This window comes from Rana temporaria, chromosome 3 (genome assembly GCF_905171775.1).
Source record: "Rana temporaria chromosome 3, aRanTem1.1, whole genome shotgun sequence".
NCBI lineage: Eukaryota > Metazoa > Chordata > Amphibia > Anura > Ranidae > Rana > Rana temporaria.
The window spans coordinates 96763685-96786961 of record NC_053491.1 but is presented as its reverse complement, the minus strand read 5'-3'; the positions used below and the strand labels follow the sequence as shown (position 1 = coordinate 96786961).

At 43.7% G+C, this 23277-nt stretch overlaps 1 protein-coding gene across 2 annotated transcripts in view; it reads left to right on the top strand.

Moving 5' to 3' along the window:
• ARIH1 (ariadne RBR E3 ubiquitin protein ligase 1) overlaps positions 1-8143 on the top strand; it is an 83841-nt gene extending 75698 nt beyond the window's left edge. For both annotated transcript variants that reach the window (XM_040343031.1, XM_040343032.1), the window contains 2 exons: positions 5114-5226; positions 7194-8143. In XM_040343031.1, the coding sequence (XP_040198965.1) occupies positions 5114-5226; positions 7194-7278 (198 nt within the window). In that variant the 3' untranslated portion in view covers positions 7279-8143. The remainder of the gene's footprint in view (positions 1-5113; positions 5227-7193) is intronic.
• Positions 8144-23277: the final 15134 nt, after the last annotated feature.

The following is a 23277-nucleotide window of genomic DNA, read 5'->3' as shown; positions in this document are numbered from 1 at the left end:
TATCACCATATGGTAAATTCGAATGGAGCAATAATTGTGCATAAGCAGAGGTTAGCTTGCCGTATAAGTGTAGCATAAAAACATTTTAAAAACAGCCCTGTTACACGGACTAACAAACGCAGTTCCATTCGCTTTTTTTTTTGCACAAAATGCATGCACAGTGTTTTCCATGTATTTCAATGACTCTAGTTCACACCATGCAGTCAGTTTCTGCACCGGAAACTGACTGCATGGTGTGAACTAGAGCCATTGGAATACATGGAAAACACTGTGCATGCATTTTTAGTGCAGAAAAAATGCACACAGAACTGCGTCTGGTGTAATTGCGCCCGCTCGTGGCATGGCGTCAAACTTTTACCCTTAAAAATCTCGATAGGCGACGTTTAAAAAATTCTATAGGTTGCATCTTTTGAGCTACAGAGTAAGTCTAGGGCTAGAATTATTGCATTCGCTCTAACAATCGCGGTGATACCTCACGTGTGTAGTTTGAACACCGTTTTCATGTGCGGGCGCTACTCACGTATGCGTTCGCGCAAGCTCGTCGGGACGGGGCACTTTAAAAAAAGTTTTGTTTTGCATTTATTTTATTTTTTACACTGAAGAAAAAAAAAAAAATTGATCACTTTTATTCCTATTACAGGGAATGTAAACATCCCTTGTAATAGAAAAAAGCATGACAGGTCCTCTTAATATGAGATCTGGGGTCAAAAAGACCTCAGATCTCATATTTAGACTTAAATGCAAAAAAATAAAAAATGGAAATTTTGTCATTTGAAAAAATGACATTTAAAAAATGTGCCTTTAAGACGCATGGGCGGGACTGACATTTTGACGTCACTTCCGCCCTGCTAGGCTATGGGGACGGGTGGGGGCCATCTTGCCCTCACTCGCATCCCCACACAGCAGGCTGAAGGACCCGATCGCCTCTGCTGCTATCGACGGCTCCGGTAAGCGGCGATCTTGCGGCGAATCCGCCGCGGAGACCGTCATCGTTTAAAGGACCGCTCATGCTAAAGATGGATACCTCGGTTGTGACAGCAGCTGCTGCCGTTACCGAGATATCCATCTTTAAAAACAGGACGTATATATACATGAGCAGGTCCTTAAGTGGTTAAAGGGGTTGTAAAGCCAGGTGTTTTATCTTAATGCGTTCTATGCATTAACCACTTTAAGCCCAGGCCAATTCTGACACTTCGCTCCTACAAATCATAATTTTTGTTGCTAGAAAATTACATAGAACCTCCAAACAGTATATATGTTTTTTTTAGCAGAGACCCTAGAGACTACAATGGCGGTCATTGCAACTTTTTTTTATCTTGCATGGTATTTGCGCAGCATCTTTTCAAACCTGTTTTTTTTGGGGGGAAATCAAACAGTTTCGTGCTTTAAAAAAAAGCTAATGTTGTGAAAGGTATTTACTCGGCGTAACTTCATCTAACATGTCTCGCTTTAAAATTGCACACACTGGTGGAATGGTGCCAAACTTTGGTACTTAACCACTTAAGCCCCGGACCATTTTGTTGCTAAATGCCCAGGCCAGGTTTTGCGATTCGGCACTGCGTCGCTTTAAAAAACAATTGCGCGGTCGTGCGACATGGCTCCCAAACAAAATTGGTGTCCTTTTTTTCCCCACAAATAGAGCTTTCTTTTGGTGGTATTTTGATCACCTCTGGTTTTTATTTTTTGCGCTATAAACAAAAATAGAGCGACAATTTTGAAAAAAAATGCAATATTTTTTACTTTTTGCTATAATAAATATCCCCCAAAAACATATATACATTTCCCCCCCCCCCCTCAGTTTAGGCCGATACGTATTCTTCTACCTATTTTTGGTAAAAAAAATCGCAATAAGCGTTTATCGATTGGTTTGCGCAAAATTTATAGCGTTTACAAAATAGGGGATAGTTTTATTGCATTTTTATATATATATATATATATATATATATATATATATATATATATATATATATATATATATTTTTTTTACTACTAATGGCAGCGATCAGCGATTTTTTTTTTCGTGACTGCGACATTATGGCGGACACTTCGGACAAATTTTGACACATTTTTGGGACCATTGTCATTTTCACAGCAAAAAATGCATTTTAAATTGCATTGTTTATTGTGAAAATGACAGTTGCAGTTGCAGTTAACCACAGGGGGCGCTGTAGGAGTTGGGGTTCACCTAGTGTGTGTTTACAACTGATGGGGGGTGTGGCTGTAGGACTGACGTCATCGATCGAGTCTCCCTATAAAAGGGATCACTCGATCGATGCAGCCGCCACAGTGAAGCACAGGGGAAGCCGTGCTTACATACGGCTCTCCCCGTTCTTCAGCTCCAGGGAGCGATCGCGAGGGGGCGGCTATAAATGAATAGCCGTGCCGTCGTCCCGGATCGCTCCGCCCGCCGCATGTACCGGGGGGGTCCCGATCGGACCCTCCGACCCGCGGAAAGGCGGGGACGTACATGTACGCCCATACGTGCCATTCTGTGGATGTACATGCGGCGGGCGTTAACCAGTTAAAAACCCCCATAGACAACGCTTTAAATTTTGTTACTGGTTACATGTTTTCAGTTAGAGGAGGTCTATAAGGAAGAAAAATGTTACTGCGCTGATCTAATTATCCAGAGGGTTTAATCTCTGAAGGTGTGGACTGTGGACTGATATAATACACCATCAACCATATGTGAAATATATATCGGGTCCACAATGTACCCAATATTGGGTGTAAATAACCTAAATACAATCTATAAACATATATAAATTTAAATTGTGCAAGTGTGATACAGTAATTTTAAACTTAAATCACAAATATGAATTGGTGTATCGGCATACACATCAATCAATATGCCACAGTGCTCCTGTGAAGAAAGATAGATAGATAGATAGATAGAGATCTATCTATCTCTGAAAAAAAAAAATTCCAGAAGACAAACACACACTGTGCGATGTGCCAACTGCACAGTGAATTATCCAATATCTAATATTGGAAACAAATAATCCCAAAAAAATGTCAAAAAATAAGATAATTATCAAACAACCAGTAAAATGTGCAATGTGCTAGCTGCACTGAAAATAGTCCAATGGCAGGCAATCTTGCTCTTATACAATAGGTTCCAGTAAACAAAAGGTTCAATGTTGGTAGTGCTGTATACAGAAAAGTGCCGCTATCTCTTCCACCCGACAAAGATGTGCCACCATCACCAATGGTGAAACTCAACACTCACCAGACCCCAGATAATATTAGGCCCCAAAGTGGTGTCTTTTCTTTGTCCGTCAGTGGGTATTGCCTCCTTTTCTCTTTTACAAGGTACCCTTAAATCATCAAAAACAAGGGGCTCATCATGGTGTAGTATATTAAAATATGTTTATTTAAAAAAAGGTAAAAAACACTTACAATATAAAGTGCCTCTGACCGGCACTGAGTGTCTTTGGCAGTGTCAACCGTTAAAAGCCACTGACCAGCATTTAAATGGCGTCCTAGAAGGTGTGTGTACCCCGCTTTTCTCCGTATGTGTTGCAACAAGGGGTCCTTGCGTGCTGGTGTGCTTCACCCTCTGTGTGTGTGTGTCCAGACAGCCTCATAGAGGAGGTCTATGGCTAGAATTATTGCTCTCGCTCTACCGTTCGCGGTGACGCCTCATGTGTGGTTTGAACACCATTTTTATATGTGGGCGGGACTTGCATATGTGTTCGCTTCTGCGTGCGAGCACACAGGGACAGGGGCACTCAAAAAAAGAGGCATCACCAATTTTTTTAATGCAGAAGCCAGGCGTGATGTCTCTATGACCGGCCTCCGATCATAGAGACTCCGACCATCTCGTCCGCCGTAAATCTCTATGATCAGCATCCAGGTACGGCGGATCCATTCTCCGACTCGCCGTTTGCAGCAGTGAGTCGGTAAAAGCACTGGCGGGAGGGGGGTCCCATTTTGCCACCCAGAAGAACGATCAAGTGGTGAAACAGCCGCTATGATCATTCTTATGGTGTAGGTAATCGCCAGCTGAAAATGCTGATATCTGAATGATGCCTGTAGCTGCAGGCATCATTCAGATATAGCCCCACAAAGCCCAGGACGTCATATGACGTCCTCTGGGCATGAAGTGGTTAAAGTAAAGTCGTCTTTGTGCAGCTGCACCCACTAACACCTGATGTCCCTCTGTCCAGCGATGTCCTTGAGTGTGTCAGCTGCCTGAGATTCTCCCTCCTGATTGGCTGAGACACAGCAGTGGCGCCATTGGCTACCGCTGCTGTCAGTCAGACTGAATGGACACAGGGAGCTGTGACTGGACTCAGGTGCCCCCATAGCAAGCTGCTTGCTGTGGGGGCACTCAGGAGGGAGGGGCCAGGATCACAGAAGAAGGGGAGGATCTGGGCTGCTCTGTGTAAATCCACTGCAACAGGACAGGTAAGTATAACATGTTTGTTAATTTTATAGGGGGAAAAAAAATAAGAATTACAATCCCTTTAACATTCATAATTACATTTAAAAGACTTATAAATTCAGCATGCACATTTCTGCAGACATACAGAGGTCAGGGCAGGAACAGAAATAGACCACATACCTACATGCCTGTGTAAGGGCACCTTTTGTAGCTTAAAGCTCAACACCAAGAATATCAAAAATGTGTTCTTACATTTGATCCCCTGGCACTGCCAAGGTTTTTCATGCCTAGGGGTAGAGGAATAAGGAGAAAGATGCCCTTTTCCTCACTTCATCATGATTCCTCCAGTACTGTGACTGCCTCTGTAAGCTGTGCCTGGCCATGGTCACACTCCAGCCTCCTCAATATACATTTAAGGGGTAATTAGGTCAAGACTCTGCTCAAAGCCTTGAGCTTCGGACAGAGGAGGAAAGCACTAAAGTGGTTAGACAGGTAAGCGATAGAGCCTGGAATTTACCCCCTGGGCCTAATGCACATTTAACCATTGCACTGCAAGAGTGACTTTCGGGTAATCCTGGGCTTGGCCTTTAATGTGTCCAATGTTAACACATTATTTTTGTATTGTATGTTCATCCTTATGTGCAGTGGCCTATATTTAAATATAATAAAAAGTTTGATAATTTACTTAATCTTTGTGTGTTTTTGTTTTTCTCTTATCCTGTGTAGAATAATCAAGCTGACTTAGAGAATGCGACAGAAGTTCTGTCTGGATATTTAGAAAGGGATATTTCCCAGGATTCCCTTCAAGACATAAAGCAGAAAGTACAAGACAAGTACAGGTATTCTTCTTTTTTTTTTTCTTCTTTTTTTTCTTCTTTTTTTAATGCAAGCTGCAATTTCTGTTCTATAGTTGTATGTGACGGGAACACTTTAAAGCAGACAACACACCGTATATAACAAATTGCTTTGATTTGTTTTAAAACTTTTTCTGTATTTCTTTGTACTGTCAGCATGAGGGGAAAGGGTTTTGCTAAGCAAACGCTGAGTATACGTTGTGTCCCCATAGGTTTAGGTATACTGGTGTTCATCAACAAATATGTCGAATTGGGGAAGTCAGATTTTCAAATTTGCTAAACACAATCGCAAAAAAAAAAAATTGTATTTTAATAACTGTATGGGGTGAATACACAAACCAATAGGAATTCTATATTTTTGTACATGCTTACAAGCCTAAGAGTGCCTGTTTGGTAAGTGGTATTACGTGGTAGCAAATTAGTGCACATTTTTGCACTGGTAACACATGTTTATGTGCACATTGGGCCAGTGTCAGTGAGTGCAAAAGTGCATAGCTATGTGAAAAAACTGTGTGTTGGTGCAGTGTCTGCTGAATTGTGTGCGCCAGTGGTGGCGAGTGCAGAATAGAGGATTCTAGCAGTTTACAGTTTAAAACTAGAGCTTATTTTGGGGGTAGGGCTTATATTGCAGCTCTCCCCGACTATCACACTAGGTCTTATTTTCCGGGTACCGTATTTGCCGGCGTATAAGACGACCCCCTAATTTTACAGTTTTTTAAAGATTTTTTTTGCCTGTACTCAACGTATAAGACGACCCTCATCCCGATGCTTCATATTTCTTTCTTCTGGAGCCATATTCTTCTTCCGTCTTGCTGGAGTTGGAGCCAATTACGGCGAGCGATGTATTCTATTAATAAATACAAAGCCTGCTTGGTTTGGCAGAGGCTGTAACATCATCAGCCCACGCCTCTCAAAGCCAATCCGAGCAGTCTACTGTATGTAGGCACTCGGATTGGCAGAGGTTGTTACCCCAATCCGAGCAGGCTCTGTATTCATTTTAATATATCGCTCACCGGGGTTGGCTAAGCGGTATATACTGCATGTAGCCGAAGCTACATACAGTATAACCGCACATCCAGCAGGCATCCGAGCAGCTGACCCGGCGTATAAGACGACCCCTGCTTTTTGGCGAGTTTTTTTAAAGCGGATGTGCCAGTAAAAAAAAAATATTAAAAGCCAGCAGCTACAAATACTGCAGCTGCTGACTTTTAAAATTAGGACACTTACCTGTCCTGGAGTCCAGCGCCGTCCGCAGCAGAGGACGGGCGATCGCTCGTCTCTCTGCTGCTCCCCCCGCCATCCTCAGTGAGGCAACCAGGCAGTGAAGCGCTCCAGCTTCACTACCCGGTTCCCTACGGCGCATGCGCGAGTCGCGCTGCGCCCGCCGATTGGCTCACACGCTGTGTGCTGGAAGCCGAGTGTTCCCAGCACACAACGGGGGACAGACGGGAAGTCTGGAAAAACCCGTCTTTTGCCCGAGACATGTGCCCGGAAGTGGGTGCAAATACCTGTCTTTAGACAGGTATCTGCACCCCCCTCCCCCCTGAAAGGTGTCAAATGTGACACCGGAGGGGGGGCGGGTTCCGATCAGCGTGAGTTCCACTTTAGGGTGGAGCTCTGCTTTAAGTGTAAAAGGTAGTCTTATACGCCAGCAAATACAGTAGGTCTTCCTTTTGGGGAAACACAGTATGATTTGTACATTTATCGATGCCTTGTATCTAGTGGCCTATTACCAAGGTCAGGTTTTAACCACTTCAATACCAGCATTTTGTGGGGGTGTTTTATACTGTCTTGACATTTTATGATGTTTTTTAACATAATGGAAACCGACAACTAGCACTTTCAGAACAAGGTCGGCAATCAAAGCCTTCATGCTACTTTTGTGACTTTTTTTTTTTTTTAAAAACCTTGATTCAGTATTAACCACTTTTGTTGTTCTTGCTTTTTTCCAGATACTGTGAGAGTAGGAGGCGGGTTCTGCTGCTTCATGTGCACGAAGGTTATGAAAAGGACTTGTGGGAATATATTGAGGACTGAGCCCTTTACACAGACCAACCTCTGTTGCCACCTGACACTAGATTTCAATGCCCATTAAAATGCAAATATGCGCCCTGAGGCCGACCCTGCACATTTTGCCGTCTCCCCTTTCCCTCTCTTGCTCTCATTTCTTGCGCTCCTGCCAGACTTTTTTGGTTTACTTTTATTATTATTATTTTTTTTTTGGGGTTTCTTTTTTTTTTTTTTGAAAGTTTAAGTAAATTATATTGTGATAATAAAAGGAAAGCAGCTAGCAGAGGCGATGGTTTGACAGTATTGTAGGCATGTTTAACCCTTTGGCACATAGCGACTGGCAAAGCCTTGATTTCCTTGGCAAAATGTCTGACAAAAGTAATGCTGGTCCCTTTTGTTGCTAAGGTGTTAAAGTGTGTACAGCCCCTCAGCTATTTGCGATGCTTTTTCCTAACTGGCTTGCCATAATCAAGCTGATTTCCCTTCAACTGCTTCTACAGAAAGTCAGACCTCCCTTCCATACCCTTCCCAGTTCTCCCTTCAACCTGTGTCTTCTTCTGTCCTGCCTTATACAAGTCTTTTGTCTTGCCACTGTTTAGCCATCCTTCTCTTTACCTAATGTCTTCAGATTATCCCTGGCACCTTTTCATACCCTGGGTTGGAGCTGAACAGCTTTGGAAATTTGAAAAAAAAAAAAAAATAGAAGAAAAATAAAAAATAGCTTTGTACATGACTTTTAAAAACAAAACAAGATTAAACTGAACAGAAGACAGCAGTATTTTTCAAACCTGTAAATAGTGCATCTGCATGAGCAGGGAGGAGGTGGGACGCACGGTGTTTGCATCATGTTTAAGTACAAACAGAAAAAAAAATATTTATTCTTTCTTTATGATTGCTGGTTCTGGTTGTGCTGTTTATTCCTGAGATCTTGTAGAGTGGACACAGCTTAGCGTTTTAGTGGATAAGTCCATGAAATCACTGTGCACAATACAAGATCACCAAGTGCCATTCACATTGACAAACTGTTATACTTGGATTTTTTAATGTCTGTGCATACAGAAGACCACACCATATAGAGTACTGCTCACATTCAGAAGCGCACAGCGTCAGCAAAAAAATGCCATCTGTTTGCCATTCTAACTTCAAGGATCGAATTCAAGCTGCAGCGTTTGCACTGAACTTGGCCAGGATGGCTGAAGCAGAAATTTATACACAAATGAGGCTTTGTACAGAAGGATGGATGCCTGCTCTACATTTAGGAGTCTATTAATTTTTACTTCTCTATTGAATGATTGGAGTGATTTTGGGGGGGTGTTTTTTCTTTTCTGCTGCAGTTTTTCTGCAGCTCTGTAAAAGTTTGATGAGGTGTTGTAAAGTATAGATAAACATTATATACATACTTTTTGCAATAAGGATTGAAGAAATATTTGAGAAACATGAAGAATGATACAGCAAGAAAAAAAAAAATACATGTTTTTTTTTTTAATTGTAGCAAGTTTTGTGGCTGTGAGTGATGGCAAAAAGTTATCTTTTGTGTAGCATTTGAAAAGCACTCGTACAATTCAGGGTTGTTGGAAATTGGTTGGTATATTAGCAGAACCTCCATATCTCTCCGACTTGGTCATCTGCTTGGAAAGTGATACGGTAACTAGACAAAAAAAAATGCATTTGCAAAGCCATGCATTACTCCACTGCCTTATAAAATAAGCCTAATTGAGTTTGTCATGTGATTGAAACTGTAGCGAAGGTTATTAGAAATCATGATGATAGGCTTCATGCAGAGGATGCTGGCCAAGTCATGCTATGATCTGTATTTTGAGCAGTGTGCGTAATGTTTCCCTTCACATTCCCTGCCACCTGGGAGTGGGGTTCAATATCCAAACACATGGTGTGCAAGAAAGGCCTACATCCTAAAGGGTTTGCTGCATCATGCTGTTGTTGCTAGCAGAGAAGTTGGCCAGGTTTAGCCTTTGGTTTTCTGAAGCCTGCTGAATTGTAAGGAAGCCTTAAAGGATAAGTGCATCTTTGGGAACATGTTTCACCTGATTTTAGAATGGAACATGTAGCCAGTGCTGCAGTTGCTACCCCCTCCCTCTGGCAGCAGTATGGGGAGAAGTTTCCAATACTAGCTGCCAGTTTTTGAAAGCATTCATTCAGAGCTCTGTATATGAATGAACTACAAGTCCCGACAGCTGGCTTAAGCAGATACACAGACAGTGTGCAGGAGACCTGCATGCATCAGTGCTCTCCTGATTGCTGGTGCAATGCTTTACAGTCTTCTAATACAAAACAGAATATATGCACTTTTTTTTTTATCTTGAAGAAATTAGTTGGTAGTGTCATCCAATCATGTGGAAGCTAAAATGCTGTTTTTTTATTTTCCCTGCATGTCCCCCTCAGATCTACAGTGACTTTACTTTCAGTGCACTTTCAAGTGGATTTGCCTTTCGTAAATAGCCCCCACAGTGTCAAGGATGAACATGTGGGACTATACATGGTCTATTCTATTGGTTTCAGGATTTTCATTATTTTGCACAGGTGATTTGCGTTAAAAATTAACCACAGTTGTTTCATCCTGAGGGAAATCCTGAAAACATGACCTGTTGGGGTGCCTCGAGGACTAGAGTTGAGAAACACTGGTCTATTCTATTGCATGTTCTACTGCCTGTTTCTCAAATAAGTTGAAAAAAAACTTCATGCAGCTGATCTTGCTTTGCTAAACTGAAATACAAGGTATGCTTTTAATTACATTTGGTATATAACCCCTCATCGTACTAAATGATTTAATAATTCCCTTTTAAAAACTTGAAGGATGATTCAGATAGATGTGAGTTTTATTAAACTGTAATATAATACTCCTGATGAGAGCAAGGTCAAAGCACTTGACATTAGCCTTAAATGAAACCTTGTATTTAGAAAAATATATAAGGTTTTATTGTTTGATCTCAGAATTGGCTTTTATATTGATTCAAAGGTATCTATACTTTCCAATTCACTTACCTGGGGATGAGAGCAAACAGTGTCCCGAATCTCCACTATTCAAAAGGAAATGGACAAGAGCTACATGATGCAGCTAGATGTTTGTGCTAAGTGGTTAATTCATTCCACTGGTTGTGGTGGGGGTGTAGGTATGCAGCACTTGTATGTCAACCCTCTATGACATCACTGTATCATGCTGTCGTCACAATGGACACAAGGATGACAATGATGCCCTGTATAGGTGATGAACCTTGTACCATGTTTTTTAAGTACTTTCTAACCCTAGTTAGGAGGGCCAACCTGACACATCCCTTCCTGCCATGGCAGATCTGACAACCACTGTAAGGAGGCTGCACTTTGTGTCAGCTGTGATCACTTTCCACACACAAACAGCAAGACGATTGTAGAAGCTGACTGACACATTTCTCTGCATTACCTTTGCTGCTGCTCTGAAAATGCTCACAGCTGGGACAAGTTGCCGCTATAAATCGGCCATCTTCCTCATAGCTGTTGTCCTATCAGCTGCGGTAGGAGAGGGGGCAGGATTAAAGGTGTGTTTTAAAGGTATATTTTAATGCATTGCTGAGAAGCTAGATGTTTTTGGGGAGCTGTGTTGCATAACTTTTAAGGTTGCATTACATATTTTTTAGTTTTGCTATTGGCTCCGTTTTAATTTTAAAGGAGAAGTAGGGCCAAAACGCTTTTGCCCCTATTTTATTTGGCACGCTTGTGACCCATATTCAGCCGACATCATACAGTTTGTCCAGGCTCTGAAGAGATCCTGACTTTAATGTCTGGATCCACCCAGGTGCCTGACCAGTAGCTAGCTCCGGCACCTCTGAGAACCTGAGCCAATTGCTCCCACTCCCACTGCACCCCGCTGCTCCAGTGGTTACTGGAGGAGCAGAGCAGAGAGCCATGACTAACAATCACCAGCTCTCTGGTAACTGAAGACTGAGGGTGAAGTGATAAGCGGTCTTTGACCAGTTATAATACAATAATTTGCAAGAGGATTAAGAGGACCCTGCTCAGGAGCGCTTACAATCTAATAGGGGCAGGTTGTACAAAAAGTTGTAACTGTGGGAAAATAGGTGATGTAAGTGGTAAAAGATTAGTTGGAGATGTGATGGGCTTCCCCAAAGAGATGAGTTTTCTGGTATTGCCTGAAGGTAGCTAGAGTAGGGGATAGTTGGACCAGTTGAGGTAGTGAGTTCCAGAGGGTTGAGTTGGGAGAGGCTTTGTTCAAATCCTGGAGATGAGCATGGGAGGAGACAAGTGAATTAGAGAGTAGGAGGTTTTGAGAAGAGTGGAGAGGATGTTTTCGGTGATATTTGGAGACAAGATTGGTGATGTAGCTCAGGCAGAGTTGTGAATGGCTTTGTATGTTGTGGTTAGTATTTTGAATTTAATTTGCTGGCTGATTGGGAGCCAGTGTAGGGATTGCAGGAGAGGGTTGGCAGACACTGAGCAGTTGATTAGGTGGATAAGTCTGGCAGCAGCATTCATGATAGACTGAAGAGGGGGTAGCCTATGGAGAGGCAGGCCAATGAGAAGGGAGTTGCAATAGTCAAGGCGAGAGATAACGAGGAGTTTTGTGGTTTCATTTCTTAAAGAGCACATTTTAGAGGTGTTACGGAGGTGCATTCTACAAACTTTTGACAACAATTGAATTTGAGGCTGAAAAGACAAGTCAGAGTCTAGGATTACACCTAGTACCCTGGTGTGAGGGGAGGTACTGATGGTTGCATTATTGATTTTGATAGAAAAGTCATGGAGGGGGGGCACAGGTAGGGGGGAATATTGATAGCTAGGTTTTAGGGATCTAGTTTAAGGAAGTGGTGTGATATCCATGATAGGTCAGTAATAAGAGAGAGAGAAGACTGAAGGGGGGATGAGGAGAAGACAGACTTGGGTGTCATCGGTGTATAAATGGTATTGGAAGCTGTAGGTGGTTATCAAGTGTCCAAGAGAGGAAGTGTAGATAGAGAAGGGGTCCAAGAACAGAGCCTTGGGGGACCCCCACCGAACGGGGCAATGGAGAGGAGGAGACAGAGTTGTAGGTAACACTGAAGGAGTGCTGTGATAGGTAGGCAGAGAACCAGGATAGTGCACAATTTTGGAGACAAAGGGAATGGAGTTTATTGAGATGGAGCGGGTGGTCAACAGTATAAAAGGCTGCAGAGGGGTAGGGGGTCAAGTAGTAGGAGTATGGAGTAGTGGCTTTTGGCTTTAGCAGTTAGTAAATTGTCAGTGAGTTTTAGTAGGGCAGCTTTCATGGAGTGGTGCGAGCGAAAGCCAGACTGTAAGGGGGTCAAGAAGGTAGGAGCCAAGACTTGTAGACTAAGCGTTTGTTCTAGAAGTTTAGAGGTGCATGGGTGCAATAAGATTGGTCTTAAGTTGCTGAGGTTGATGGGAGGCTAGTAAGGGCTTTTTAAGCATGGGAGTGAGCTGAGCATGTTTTGGGGGGGGTTAGGGAGAGATATGGAAGAGGGTGACCATAGTAGTTGCAAGGGAACGGCATCCAAGGGACAAATGGTTATAGGTGGGCTTCAGAAAAGTTTTGTAACCTCTTCAGTAGTAGCCAGCTCAAAAGAGCACTCCCCAGTTTTTTCTTTTATTTTATTTTTATATTGTATCCTAGGAGGATGGATGTATTTTTCACTAATAAGAAAAGATTTGCAATTTTAACTTGTAATGTTTTATTTTTTGGGAATAATTTTTCCTTCGTTGATCTACAGCTAGGCTTCTTATGCAGCTATCTGGATCCTGAGCAGCGGCTTTGGAGGCAATACCCAGAACCCTGCTGCACCAAAAATTTGGGGAAATGCCTGTAGTGTGACTGTTGGGAACTGGACCCGTTTGGCAATGTTAGTTGCAAATTGCTTTCCTGGTCCACGGCTACTACAGATATTGGTCCTGTTGTGTGCCATTATTACCCCCCCCATCCTTTTTATTTTTAAATTTGCATATAAAAACATAACGGTATACAAAACATAAATAATTACTCCACATAGCTTGTGCTCAAGGTATACATAGCGGTTTCAGCCTTCAAACACTATTTAATTCCAAGACAGCCCCAATGCTGCCCTAAAAAGGGTCAAGTAGGAAAAGACAAACAGCCTAGTCAGCCGTCGCAGTGGGTGGCCCTTTCCAGCCATTTAGCCCAGACTGATTTTTTTTTGGGGGGGGGGGGGGGGGAGCTGGGCAGCCTCCTGCAAAAGCATATGGTTCTAGAGCAGTATTAACATGCTGTTTCCAAAGGGAGGGGAGGAGGAGCCGGCTTCTTCCAACATAAGACAATAGTTTTCCTATCTTTAGAATACAAGGAGACCATTTAGAGTTCTCTCCACCACCCTATTAACCCCCTTATTTTAATTGAACAGTACACTGATGACTTATTCCTATGGTATGGGTTATACAGGCTCATACCTCCCAGGTGATTGGACAGTGGCAAGCTTTTGAGGAATCTCCTCTTCTATAACCCTAATGCAATCTGAATTTTTTGCTAGTGGAGAAAGAGTTTGCAAAAAGTGAGCTATTCCTGTGATTGACCCTGCCATCGGTGTCCTAATCAAGCTTCTTACTGTACCTGTTAAAGATGTTTTTGTCTTTTAAAGACTCTGCGGAACGAACATTTTGAGATGCTCCTTAATAACCTGGCAGGCCCCATCCTGCAACCAGCTCTTGTTGCTATTTCTGTTTGTCAAACTACAGCTAACTGTATTAGGATGGTGAATAACCAACATGATCCTATTTGTTTCAAGATAGTGTGGTTGCAGAACAATACAACTGCCTAAACTGATCCCTGGGACAGAAGGGCCAGATGATCTGGAAGAGCCCACAGGGTGCCTGGCAGAAGCGCCTGCTTCATGGTCCCTGGCTTCTTGATTCAGTAGTTCCTACACTGCTAAAAGCTAGGAAGTCAATGCTGCACAAAGTAATCTCATATTGAAAGCACACTTTGCCAGGTGCAAGGCAAGAAAATTTCATCCCAGGAAATACTTTGTGGGAAGGATCATAACTCTTCTGACATCTTGTCTAGTGCAACATATGGCCAGGTTTATCAAGGGGCAGATTTCAGCCCTTGCGATCCTGTTTTAGGCTGGGTTCACACTACTTTCATCCTACTTTGCTCTGCTACATTGGTCCTACATCCATCCTACTTTCATGAACAGGATACTACTTTGGTCCGAGTTCAATGATATTCAATGGGTTGAAGTAGGAACAATGTAGGACCAAAAGTAGTACAGGGAGCATTTTCAAAGTCGGACCGACTTGTGTAGGACCAGTTAAGACAGCTCTCATAGGGAAACATTGATTTTAGCACGTCATGCTACATGAGGCTCCCAATGTAGGACCGTTTGTAGGACAAGTGTGAACCCAGCCTTAAAGATCACCACTCTACAAGGTGTTGTGTAAATAGTCCTACCTTAGAGATCTGTTTTTCAAGATCTGCCTTCAGGAATATTTCCCTGATTCACACAAGGTTGCCTTTCTAAATTTCATCACTTCTGTGAGGCGTGTTTCTTAGTTAAGCTAGGCACACACTACAGTTGTTTTTTGTGCAACCCAGAAGGTTGCATGAAAAAAAGCTGACAGCTCCAGTCGGAGACAATGTACTTGCCATGCAAGGTTAGTCCAGCCATTGGCTGAGAGCGCTGATCGGGAGTGGGTCGGCTGCTGGTTTTCCAGCATGCATGTCTGACAGAAGCTGGCATAACTGCAGAATTTTGTTTTTTTTTTACTTGCAAATGTCCCCTGACATTCTGCCTGTGTGTACATAGCTTTAAGAGCCTTGTGTTGTAAAGAACCATATCAAATTCTACACAAAATGGTCTTGAGACCCAGAGCTTCCTTTCTCCCCAAGGCGATTTCTTCCATTTACCATAACCAGGTCCCTCCATCCATCTGTATCGCCTTTTGCAGTGAGACTGTCCATGCAATACCTAGATTGACATATGATGTGACCCTGTAGCAGTGATACAACTAAGCAAGTCTTCTGGAACTCACAAAAACCTATACAGCTGGTAGCTTGCAAAAAGTAGGAATGGACCATAGATCAAAGTTCCATGGAGCTCTTTGCAAAGCAGGAGCAGCAGCAGAGATATTTCATTGATGTTGACTGGTGGCAAAGAGAGCAGGGAGCGTAAAAGTGAAAAATGTTATTGGCGTTCAGTGGTTCCAACAATGGAGTAGCACCTGGTGCTCAACGTATTCAGCCTACTAATGGAGTAAGTCTTCAGAGACCGGTCAATCGCAACTTTTTACTAGAAGAGGGTCTGGAAAGCACCTTTTATGGAACCCAGTGCCCAATGGTCAGTTTCAGGCTAGCCACACAATGTCCAGTGCAGTGGGGTTTGCTTATGGCACCCCAAAGCTGTGCTGAGGAGTAGCTTCTCCAAATAGCTGTATATGATTGAAGAAAAAAATGCTAGCTTAGTTTAACGTTTTCTAGCAGAGTTGAAACACAGGTATACTGGAAATGGGTGGAGTTATCCTGCTGTAGCCTACAGATGTTTTTGTTTGTCAGTGTGCAATCCTGTAGGTGGCAGTATAACCTGACCGTATCTGACTTCTGTCCTTCAATGAACATCAATTTTAAATTGTGCAAATGTGTGTTTTTGTCGATGGAGGAGAGGAGTGATGCAGGGGCTGATCATTTGGGGGAAAGGATAATGACTGTCTGAAAATTCCGCAGGCCCACATAGAAAAAATATGGGGTCAACAAACATTAAAACAAAAAGTGCAAAATTGTCTAAAGCCACACTGTGCTCAAATAATAAAGTGTACCCCAGTCTGTCACGCTGGCAGAGAAAGAAGCAGCTACTTGGAACTTGCTGCTGGTTTCCTGTTTCCAATACTTTCTCTTGCGGGAGGGGGGGGATTTAGAGACAGTTTGTAGGATTGGCTACTGTCACAGAACACCAAGCAGCTAGTGTTAGGCTGCCCTCCTTCCACAAGGGGGTGAACTGAAGTCTTAAACTGTTGAATACTTTGAGGAAAGGTGTTAAGGACAGTGGGAAATGTAGTGCAAAAAGAGAATTAAGCTGTATTATAGTTTGTTTTTGGACTCTTGGAAAGAGTGTTCTACAGGGATAATGAGACAGACCTGCTGCACCTTGGAATAAAGGGGAGGCAGTGGCAATCAGACCTAAGTCTTTAAGAAGTACTTTATGTGGTGCTCCAAAGAGACAACTGGAGATGCCTTTCCTCTTCAGGTTACTCTGTACAAGAGAGAGATATTCATCACTCTCCAAAACATTGTTGACAGCATTGTATTGGGCACTGGAAGAAAGCTCTGCTCAAATCAAGTGACTTCGCTGACTAGAGACTTCTACGAGAACTTGAAGAGTATATGCCTCTGCAGGGGGGATATACAGGTTCAAGGCATTGGTGCAGAGAAGCACCCTTGTGATGGTAACTTGCAGGTGAAGTTGTAATTGAATGTTAGCTGTTGGACAGTTCGGAACCTTTAAGATATTTGCCATTGTCAGCCACCAGGGTTCATGACAAGGTCTCTGTTGGGAAGAACACACATAGTGAGGCAACCTTGGGCAAAGACTGTTAACTCCCCTGTTGTGGTCAATGGACAAATGCCTGATGCAAAAGACAGACAAGAGGAGACTTCCATTCCATCAGTCAAAGTCAAGGAGGAGGTCTCAAGAGATGCCAGTACTTCCAGCTACCACTTTGGTGGAAAGTGACTAGCCCACTTCCTGACACATCTTGGTGGAAGTTTCCAATGCCTGTTCCCTGTGCGATGTACCCTAGCTTGACATCCAGGGTCAATTGCGCAAAATGTAATTTTAATGTCCTGTTTATTGTTCTCTGGTTATGTTATCTTTAGCTCCTTTCACCGGGTCCTGCTGTTTTTTTTTAGGGGACCAAAGACTTTTGATAAGGGAGTGTATAACCCTAGTCTGCAATGCTCTCAGATAGAGGAGCAGCTACTTGGACCTAACTGACTGTTTTTCTGTGTACAGTGCTGCTTTGCTGTTAAGCCTCACTCCTTCCACTAGTAGGTGAACTGAGGACATGAACTGTTGGAGACTGAGAAGAGGTGTTGATGACTGTGGCAAGAAAAGAGCCTAAGGCAGGCCATACATGGATCTAATTTTTGAAAGGATTTTCTTTTGAAAATCGTATCTTCTAATTTTTGTTCGTATTTCGCACCATTAGTGGGCTGCAGCAACAGCCAATTTTCGTGCAGCTACTGAATTTTAATAATCGAACATATGGGAATTTTTTTGAAAAATTAACGATTTTCAAATCAATGATGGTAGAATCGTGCGAGAAATGTAATCGAAAAAATTCCCGGAAAGAAAAGAAGATTCCCAGACACGAAAATTATTTTCTGAGGGAACATAAGGTGAAATTGAAGGTTTGGTTGGTCGAATTTTGAAATCAATGGTGGCACTATCGGATCACAAAACGCACAAATTTTCTGATTTTCAAAACAAAATTCTTTCGAAATTCGACCATGTATGGCAGGGGTATTGAATTAAAATTCATGGAGGTCCGATTAGTAAAATTTTCTTCCAGCCGAGGTCTGCATCGCAGTTTTGTGCGATTACCCCGATTCTTTACATCGCAGCCCAGGGGTGTAGGAATGACACACTATTCGTTTGAATGGGCTGCTGCGCCTGCGTTTCTGCTGGGGAAAAGGTCCTGGCATCTTTTTAAAAAGGCAGCCACATGGAAGCTGCGTGATGCGTTTGTACCATGCAATTTCCATGTGCAGAAAATTGCACTTTGCATTTTAGTGCATTTAGGAGTCAATGGTACCCCTTCACGTTTTCTGTGCAGCACCTCATTTTGTGCGCAGCTGCTTGTGCCCTTCACATCTTCCCCACCACAGCCCTGTCCCCTTTCACATATCCCCCACACAGTATTACCACCCCTTCACATATCCCCCCCACACAGTATTACCGCACTTCACATATCCCCCCCCCACACAGTATTACCCCACTTCACATATCCCCCCACACAGTATTACCCCACTTCACATATCCCCCCACACAGTATTACCCCACTTCACATATCCCCCCACACAGTATTGCCCCATCACATATCCCCCACACACAGTATTGCCCCATCACATATCCCCCACACACAGTATTGCCCCCTTTACATGACCCCATCACATATCCCCCCACACAGTATTGCCCCATCACATATCCCCCCACACAGTATTGCCCCATCACATATGCCCCCCACAAACTATTGCCCCATCACATATCCCCCCACACAGTATTGCCCTATCACATATCCCCCCCCCCCCACACACAGTATTGCCCCTTTACATGACCCCATCACATATGCCCCCATACAGTATTGCCCCATCACATATGCCCCCCACACACTATTGCCCCATCACATATCCCCCCACACACTATTGCCCCATCACATATTCCCCCCCACACAGTACTGCCCCCTTTACATGACCCCCTCCACACACACAGCACTGCCCCCGCTCCCCATCCTTAACATTTTCCTCCCTTCCCTCTCCACTCCTACCTTTCACAGAGAGGAAAGCAGGAGGCGGGACAATCGTGAACTGAAGGCGCGGGAGCTGTCGGGTTGACTTTTCGGCGAACTGGTGATTGGCTGCTAGGAACGCCTCCTAGCAGCCAATCACCTCATATCTAACAGGACAGGCAGCTACCTCTCTGGTCCCGCCCACAGTCCAGAATTGTCCCGCCGTCCGCTCCTCTACTCTGCTAATAATAGCGGAGGAGGCTGGGTACAAAAGCGGCGACTAAATAGCGCGATTGCCGCGGTCCGAAAAGAGCTTGGGCCGGATGTGGACCACGGGTCGCCATTTAATGATGCCCGATGTATGGCCTGTCTTAAACTGTATATAATGTTCTTAGACTCCAACTTTCAATTACTGTGCTGTGGAAGAAGGGGAGTGTTTTTAAAGGGTAACTCCACTTTTGCGGGGAAAAAAAATATCAAAAAAGGGGCATCCTTTCACCCTTTGCAACAAAAAAATTATTTTGGGTGAGATACTCCCAAAGGGTTAATATTGTATAAAGGAATTTAGAACCTGCCACTTTCCTAATAAGAGCATGGAAAGTGCAGCAGCTGATCAGTAATGAAAACTCACTCTCACTCACTTTGTACATGGACACAGACAAACAAATCGCTATTACTTTAAAATAACAAGCAGAAATTTGCAACAACGTTTGTTCAAATCCCTGCCATGTACATGGATCACCCAGAGGGGTATGCTTCCCCCCCCCCCCTTCAACAAAGGTAGAGTTACTCTTTTAATATTGTCTTGCGCTAAAAAGAGGATGAAGGTACAGAGAGAATGAGACAGACCTGCTGTACCTGGGGTGAGAGGAGAGACAACCTCTTGCTAAGGAGCGGAGGCAGTGAAGGGATGGTGGTAGCTGAGACAGCAGCTGCCATTTTGGAGCAGTGAAATGAATCCTGGATGCTGGGACCTGCTGTCTAGCTAAGGAGCCAGTCGCTGAGGATATTGAAAGATGAGGGACATCTTTCCTGGTTCTGACAGAAAGCTGGTGAGAGGCTGCTGGCCAACCTTGCACTACATCTGTGTATTAAATGAATTTCCAAAGAAACACTACCCAAACATGCCAACATACCATTTTAGGCCCCAACGAGCTGACCAGCAGGAGTAGAGTAGGCTACTTCTGTCTGCTGAACTGATAGTATGTTATATCTTCCCCACAGTTGGGGTTACCCATGCTGTGCAGAAGGCTTTTGTATTTTATACATGTTTTTGTGATTGCATCACATTCTTGCCCTTGTTAAATTAATGATAATTTAAAGACATAACATAGTATGTTAAGAAGAATATAGAACTTATTTTAGCTAGCCATAGATAATTAGTTTTCGTTTTTTTCAGCAAGAAGGTTGAACAAAAAAAATTAACTGATCCTCCATCCACACACAGCATGGTGGATGGAGCCCCCCCCCCCCCCCCCCCCAACCACCACAATAATGTATTCTGACAGCAGGACTCTCCATCATCAAAATGCACCGATCAGCAACTGCAGCTATTTGACAAAATTTTCCAACATTCCTGTTTGACAAAAGTTGCTCTATTGATAAAATGAGAGGCCCACATAGAGAAAGGAGGTGCTGCTCACCCTAAATGACATGCACAAAAAAAATAGTATTCCCCCAGGGCTTTTATGCATCTAAAGTTTGACAACAACCCTCCGACAAACCTGTTTTTGCTGACAATCTGATCGTGTGTACGCTCCATCGGACAAACTTTTTCATCTGACAAATGTTCGCTGTGTGAACAGACAAACTTTTCCAGCAACAAATGTCCTACGTCCGCTAATCCAATTGTCTGTACACAAGTCCAACGGAAAAACACGCATGCTCAGAACCAATGCTAAAGATCAGACAACAATAGCAGAAGTTGCCCAAAGGGTGGCGGCAAAGAGCAGAAAAACCACGTAGTACGTCTTTTACGTCACTACGTTTGTGTTTGTTGGCTGAAAAAGTCCTGCCGTGTGTATGCATACCAAGTTCACGTCCAACGCCCATTCGGAGCAAAATCCATGGGAAAGTCAGTTTGAAGTCCGATCGTGTGTTATTAGAATGACTCAGACAAATGCAAAGGATATCAAAAAGTCATGTGTCTCTATTTTAAATACCCCAATCCTCCTGATGAAAATTGTGATCCCCTACACTGGAATCGGATCGCATGGATGTTCTCACCCATGCTATCCGATTCCTGTGCGAGTTCGCACTGCGATCCGTGGACTGATCTGAGGATGTCATAAACATTGTATTGACACCAGCAGTAGTTCGGAGAGGGCAGTGTGAACTGCCTGCGGGAGAGATGCGATGCGGAAACCGGCTATTGTGTGAACCCAGCTCAAGGCAAAAATAACCATTTCAGCGCTATATTAAATTTTCCAAAAAAGGTCAGATGAAAATAAAACAATAGCACTGAACAAGGAGTATGATCTTTTGGGTTACTGACTGTTACACTTATCACTGTCTGAAAACAAAAAATAAGTACTGATAATTTGGGGGGGAAAAAATGAGTGTGTCTTTTTTCGTTAATTTGGGGGAAAAAAACAAATAGTGTTTGTTAACCCCCCCAAAAAATTACAGATCCTGGTCCCTTAAAGCAGATTAAACAGCACAGTGCTTGTGCTGTGTAATCTGCCCCTCTCTAAACTGTAAAAGAAAACTCACAGAACCTGCCAATTCCTATTTGCACTGACCACGAAAATCAGGTCTGCTTAGCCCTGGCCACTGTGGTCAGTGTACATCCCTCTGTCATATGCAGCCCTGCTCTAAGCTCTCCTCACCCCCTCCTCCTTGCCTGTCAGCTTTGTGTCTCTGTCTCCGCAAACCCCCCCCCCATCACCGGTTAGTTATTAGTACAAGTAAAAGTTTACAAAATGTCACTGCCAACTCCTCTAATATAGCACACTATAAGTATTTAATAAAAAGGAGTGTTGTAAATACAGTTTTAGTGCGATCTTCAGGCTGGTCACATGACTCTTGGCTGGTTTCCAGTGCTACTGCAGGAGGGGCTGAGCGTCCATGTGACCTCCCCGGCGGACATTAGAGGGAGATTTCAGCACCTTCTGCAGAAGCCATCCATTGGATGTATACAGTGACTGTGAGTCATGTGTAGGGCAGGACTTAGGGTGGTGGGGGCCCCTGGGCTTGAGTGTTGAAGGGGCCCCCTGGAGCCGAGAATTGGGGGGGGGATCGAAGATGTTGAGCGAGGGGGGTGCGCAATTACAGTTGTTGAGCGGGGGGGGGGGTGAATTGAGAAGTTGTTGAGCGGGGGGGGTGCCTCCCACCTGTGCACGGAATGTGTCGGCTCTCTTCCCTTCAGCAGACATCCACACACCGCTCCGGTTCCTCCTGGGGGGGGAGGTTTTGCACTTGTTGAGTGGGGGGGGGGGGTGTGCCCCTCACCTGTGCTGACAGCCGGGGCCACAGACTGTCATTAGCCTGGCTGTCGGCTTTCTTCCCTTCAGCAGCCACAGTCCTCCACACACCGCTCAGGTTCCTCCTGCTTCTGTGCTGCCTCCTCTTGCAGTGTGGGAAAATTAACCCTTTCGCGGGACTGCTGGAAGAAGCTGTCTGTGCGGAAAAGTCCCGCAGAATCCATGCGCAGGGCCGCCATCAGGAATTTTGGGGCCCCTTACACAGCTTAAGGCATGGGCCCCCTGGAGCAGAGAACCAGGGGGGGGGGGGTGCTGCCGCATGAAATTGAGAAGCGGGGGGGGGGGCCTTTACAAAAAAAAGAAGATGTAAAGAAATATATATAAAAAAGGGGGGTAGCCATCTGGGGACCTCTGGGCCCTTTAATAAAAAGAAACCTCTGGGCCCTTTAACCACTTACTTACTGGGCACTTAAACCCCTTCCTGACCAGAGGACTTTTTGCGATTCGGCACTGCGTCGCTTTAACTGACAATTGCGCGGTCGTGCGACGTGGCTTCCAAATAAAATTAACGTCCTTTTTTCCCCACAAATAGAGCTTTCTTTTGGTGGTATTTGATCACCTCTGCGGTTTTTATTTTTTGCGCTATAAACAAAAATAGAGCGACAATTTTGAAAAAAAAAACATTTTTTTACTTGTTGCTATAATAAATAGCTAAATTTTTTTTTTTACGTTTTTTTTTTATCCTCAGTCTAGGCCAGGGATATGCAATTAACGGACCTCCAGCTGTTGCAAAACTACAAGTCCCATCATGCCTCTGCCTCTGGGTATCATGCTTGTGGCTGTCAGAGTCTTGCTATGCCTCATGGGACTTGTAGTTCTGCAACAGCTGAAGGTCCGCTAATTGCATATCCCTGGTCTAGGCCGATACGTATTCTACATATTTTTAGTAAAAAAAAAAAAAAAAAATCGCAATAAGCGACTGGTTTGCGCAAAAGTTATAGCGCCTACAAAATAAGGGACAGAATTATTATTATTTTTTTTTTTTATACTAGTAATGGCGGCGATCTGCGATTTTTATTGGGACTGCGACGTTATGGCGGACACATCGGACACTTTTGACACATTTTTGGCGCCATTCACATTTATA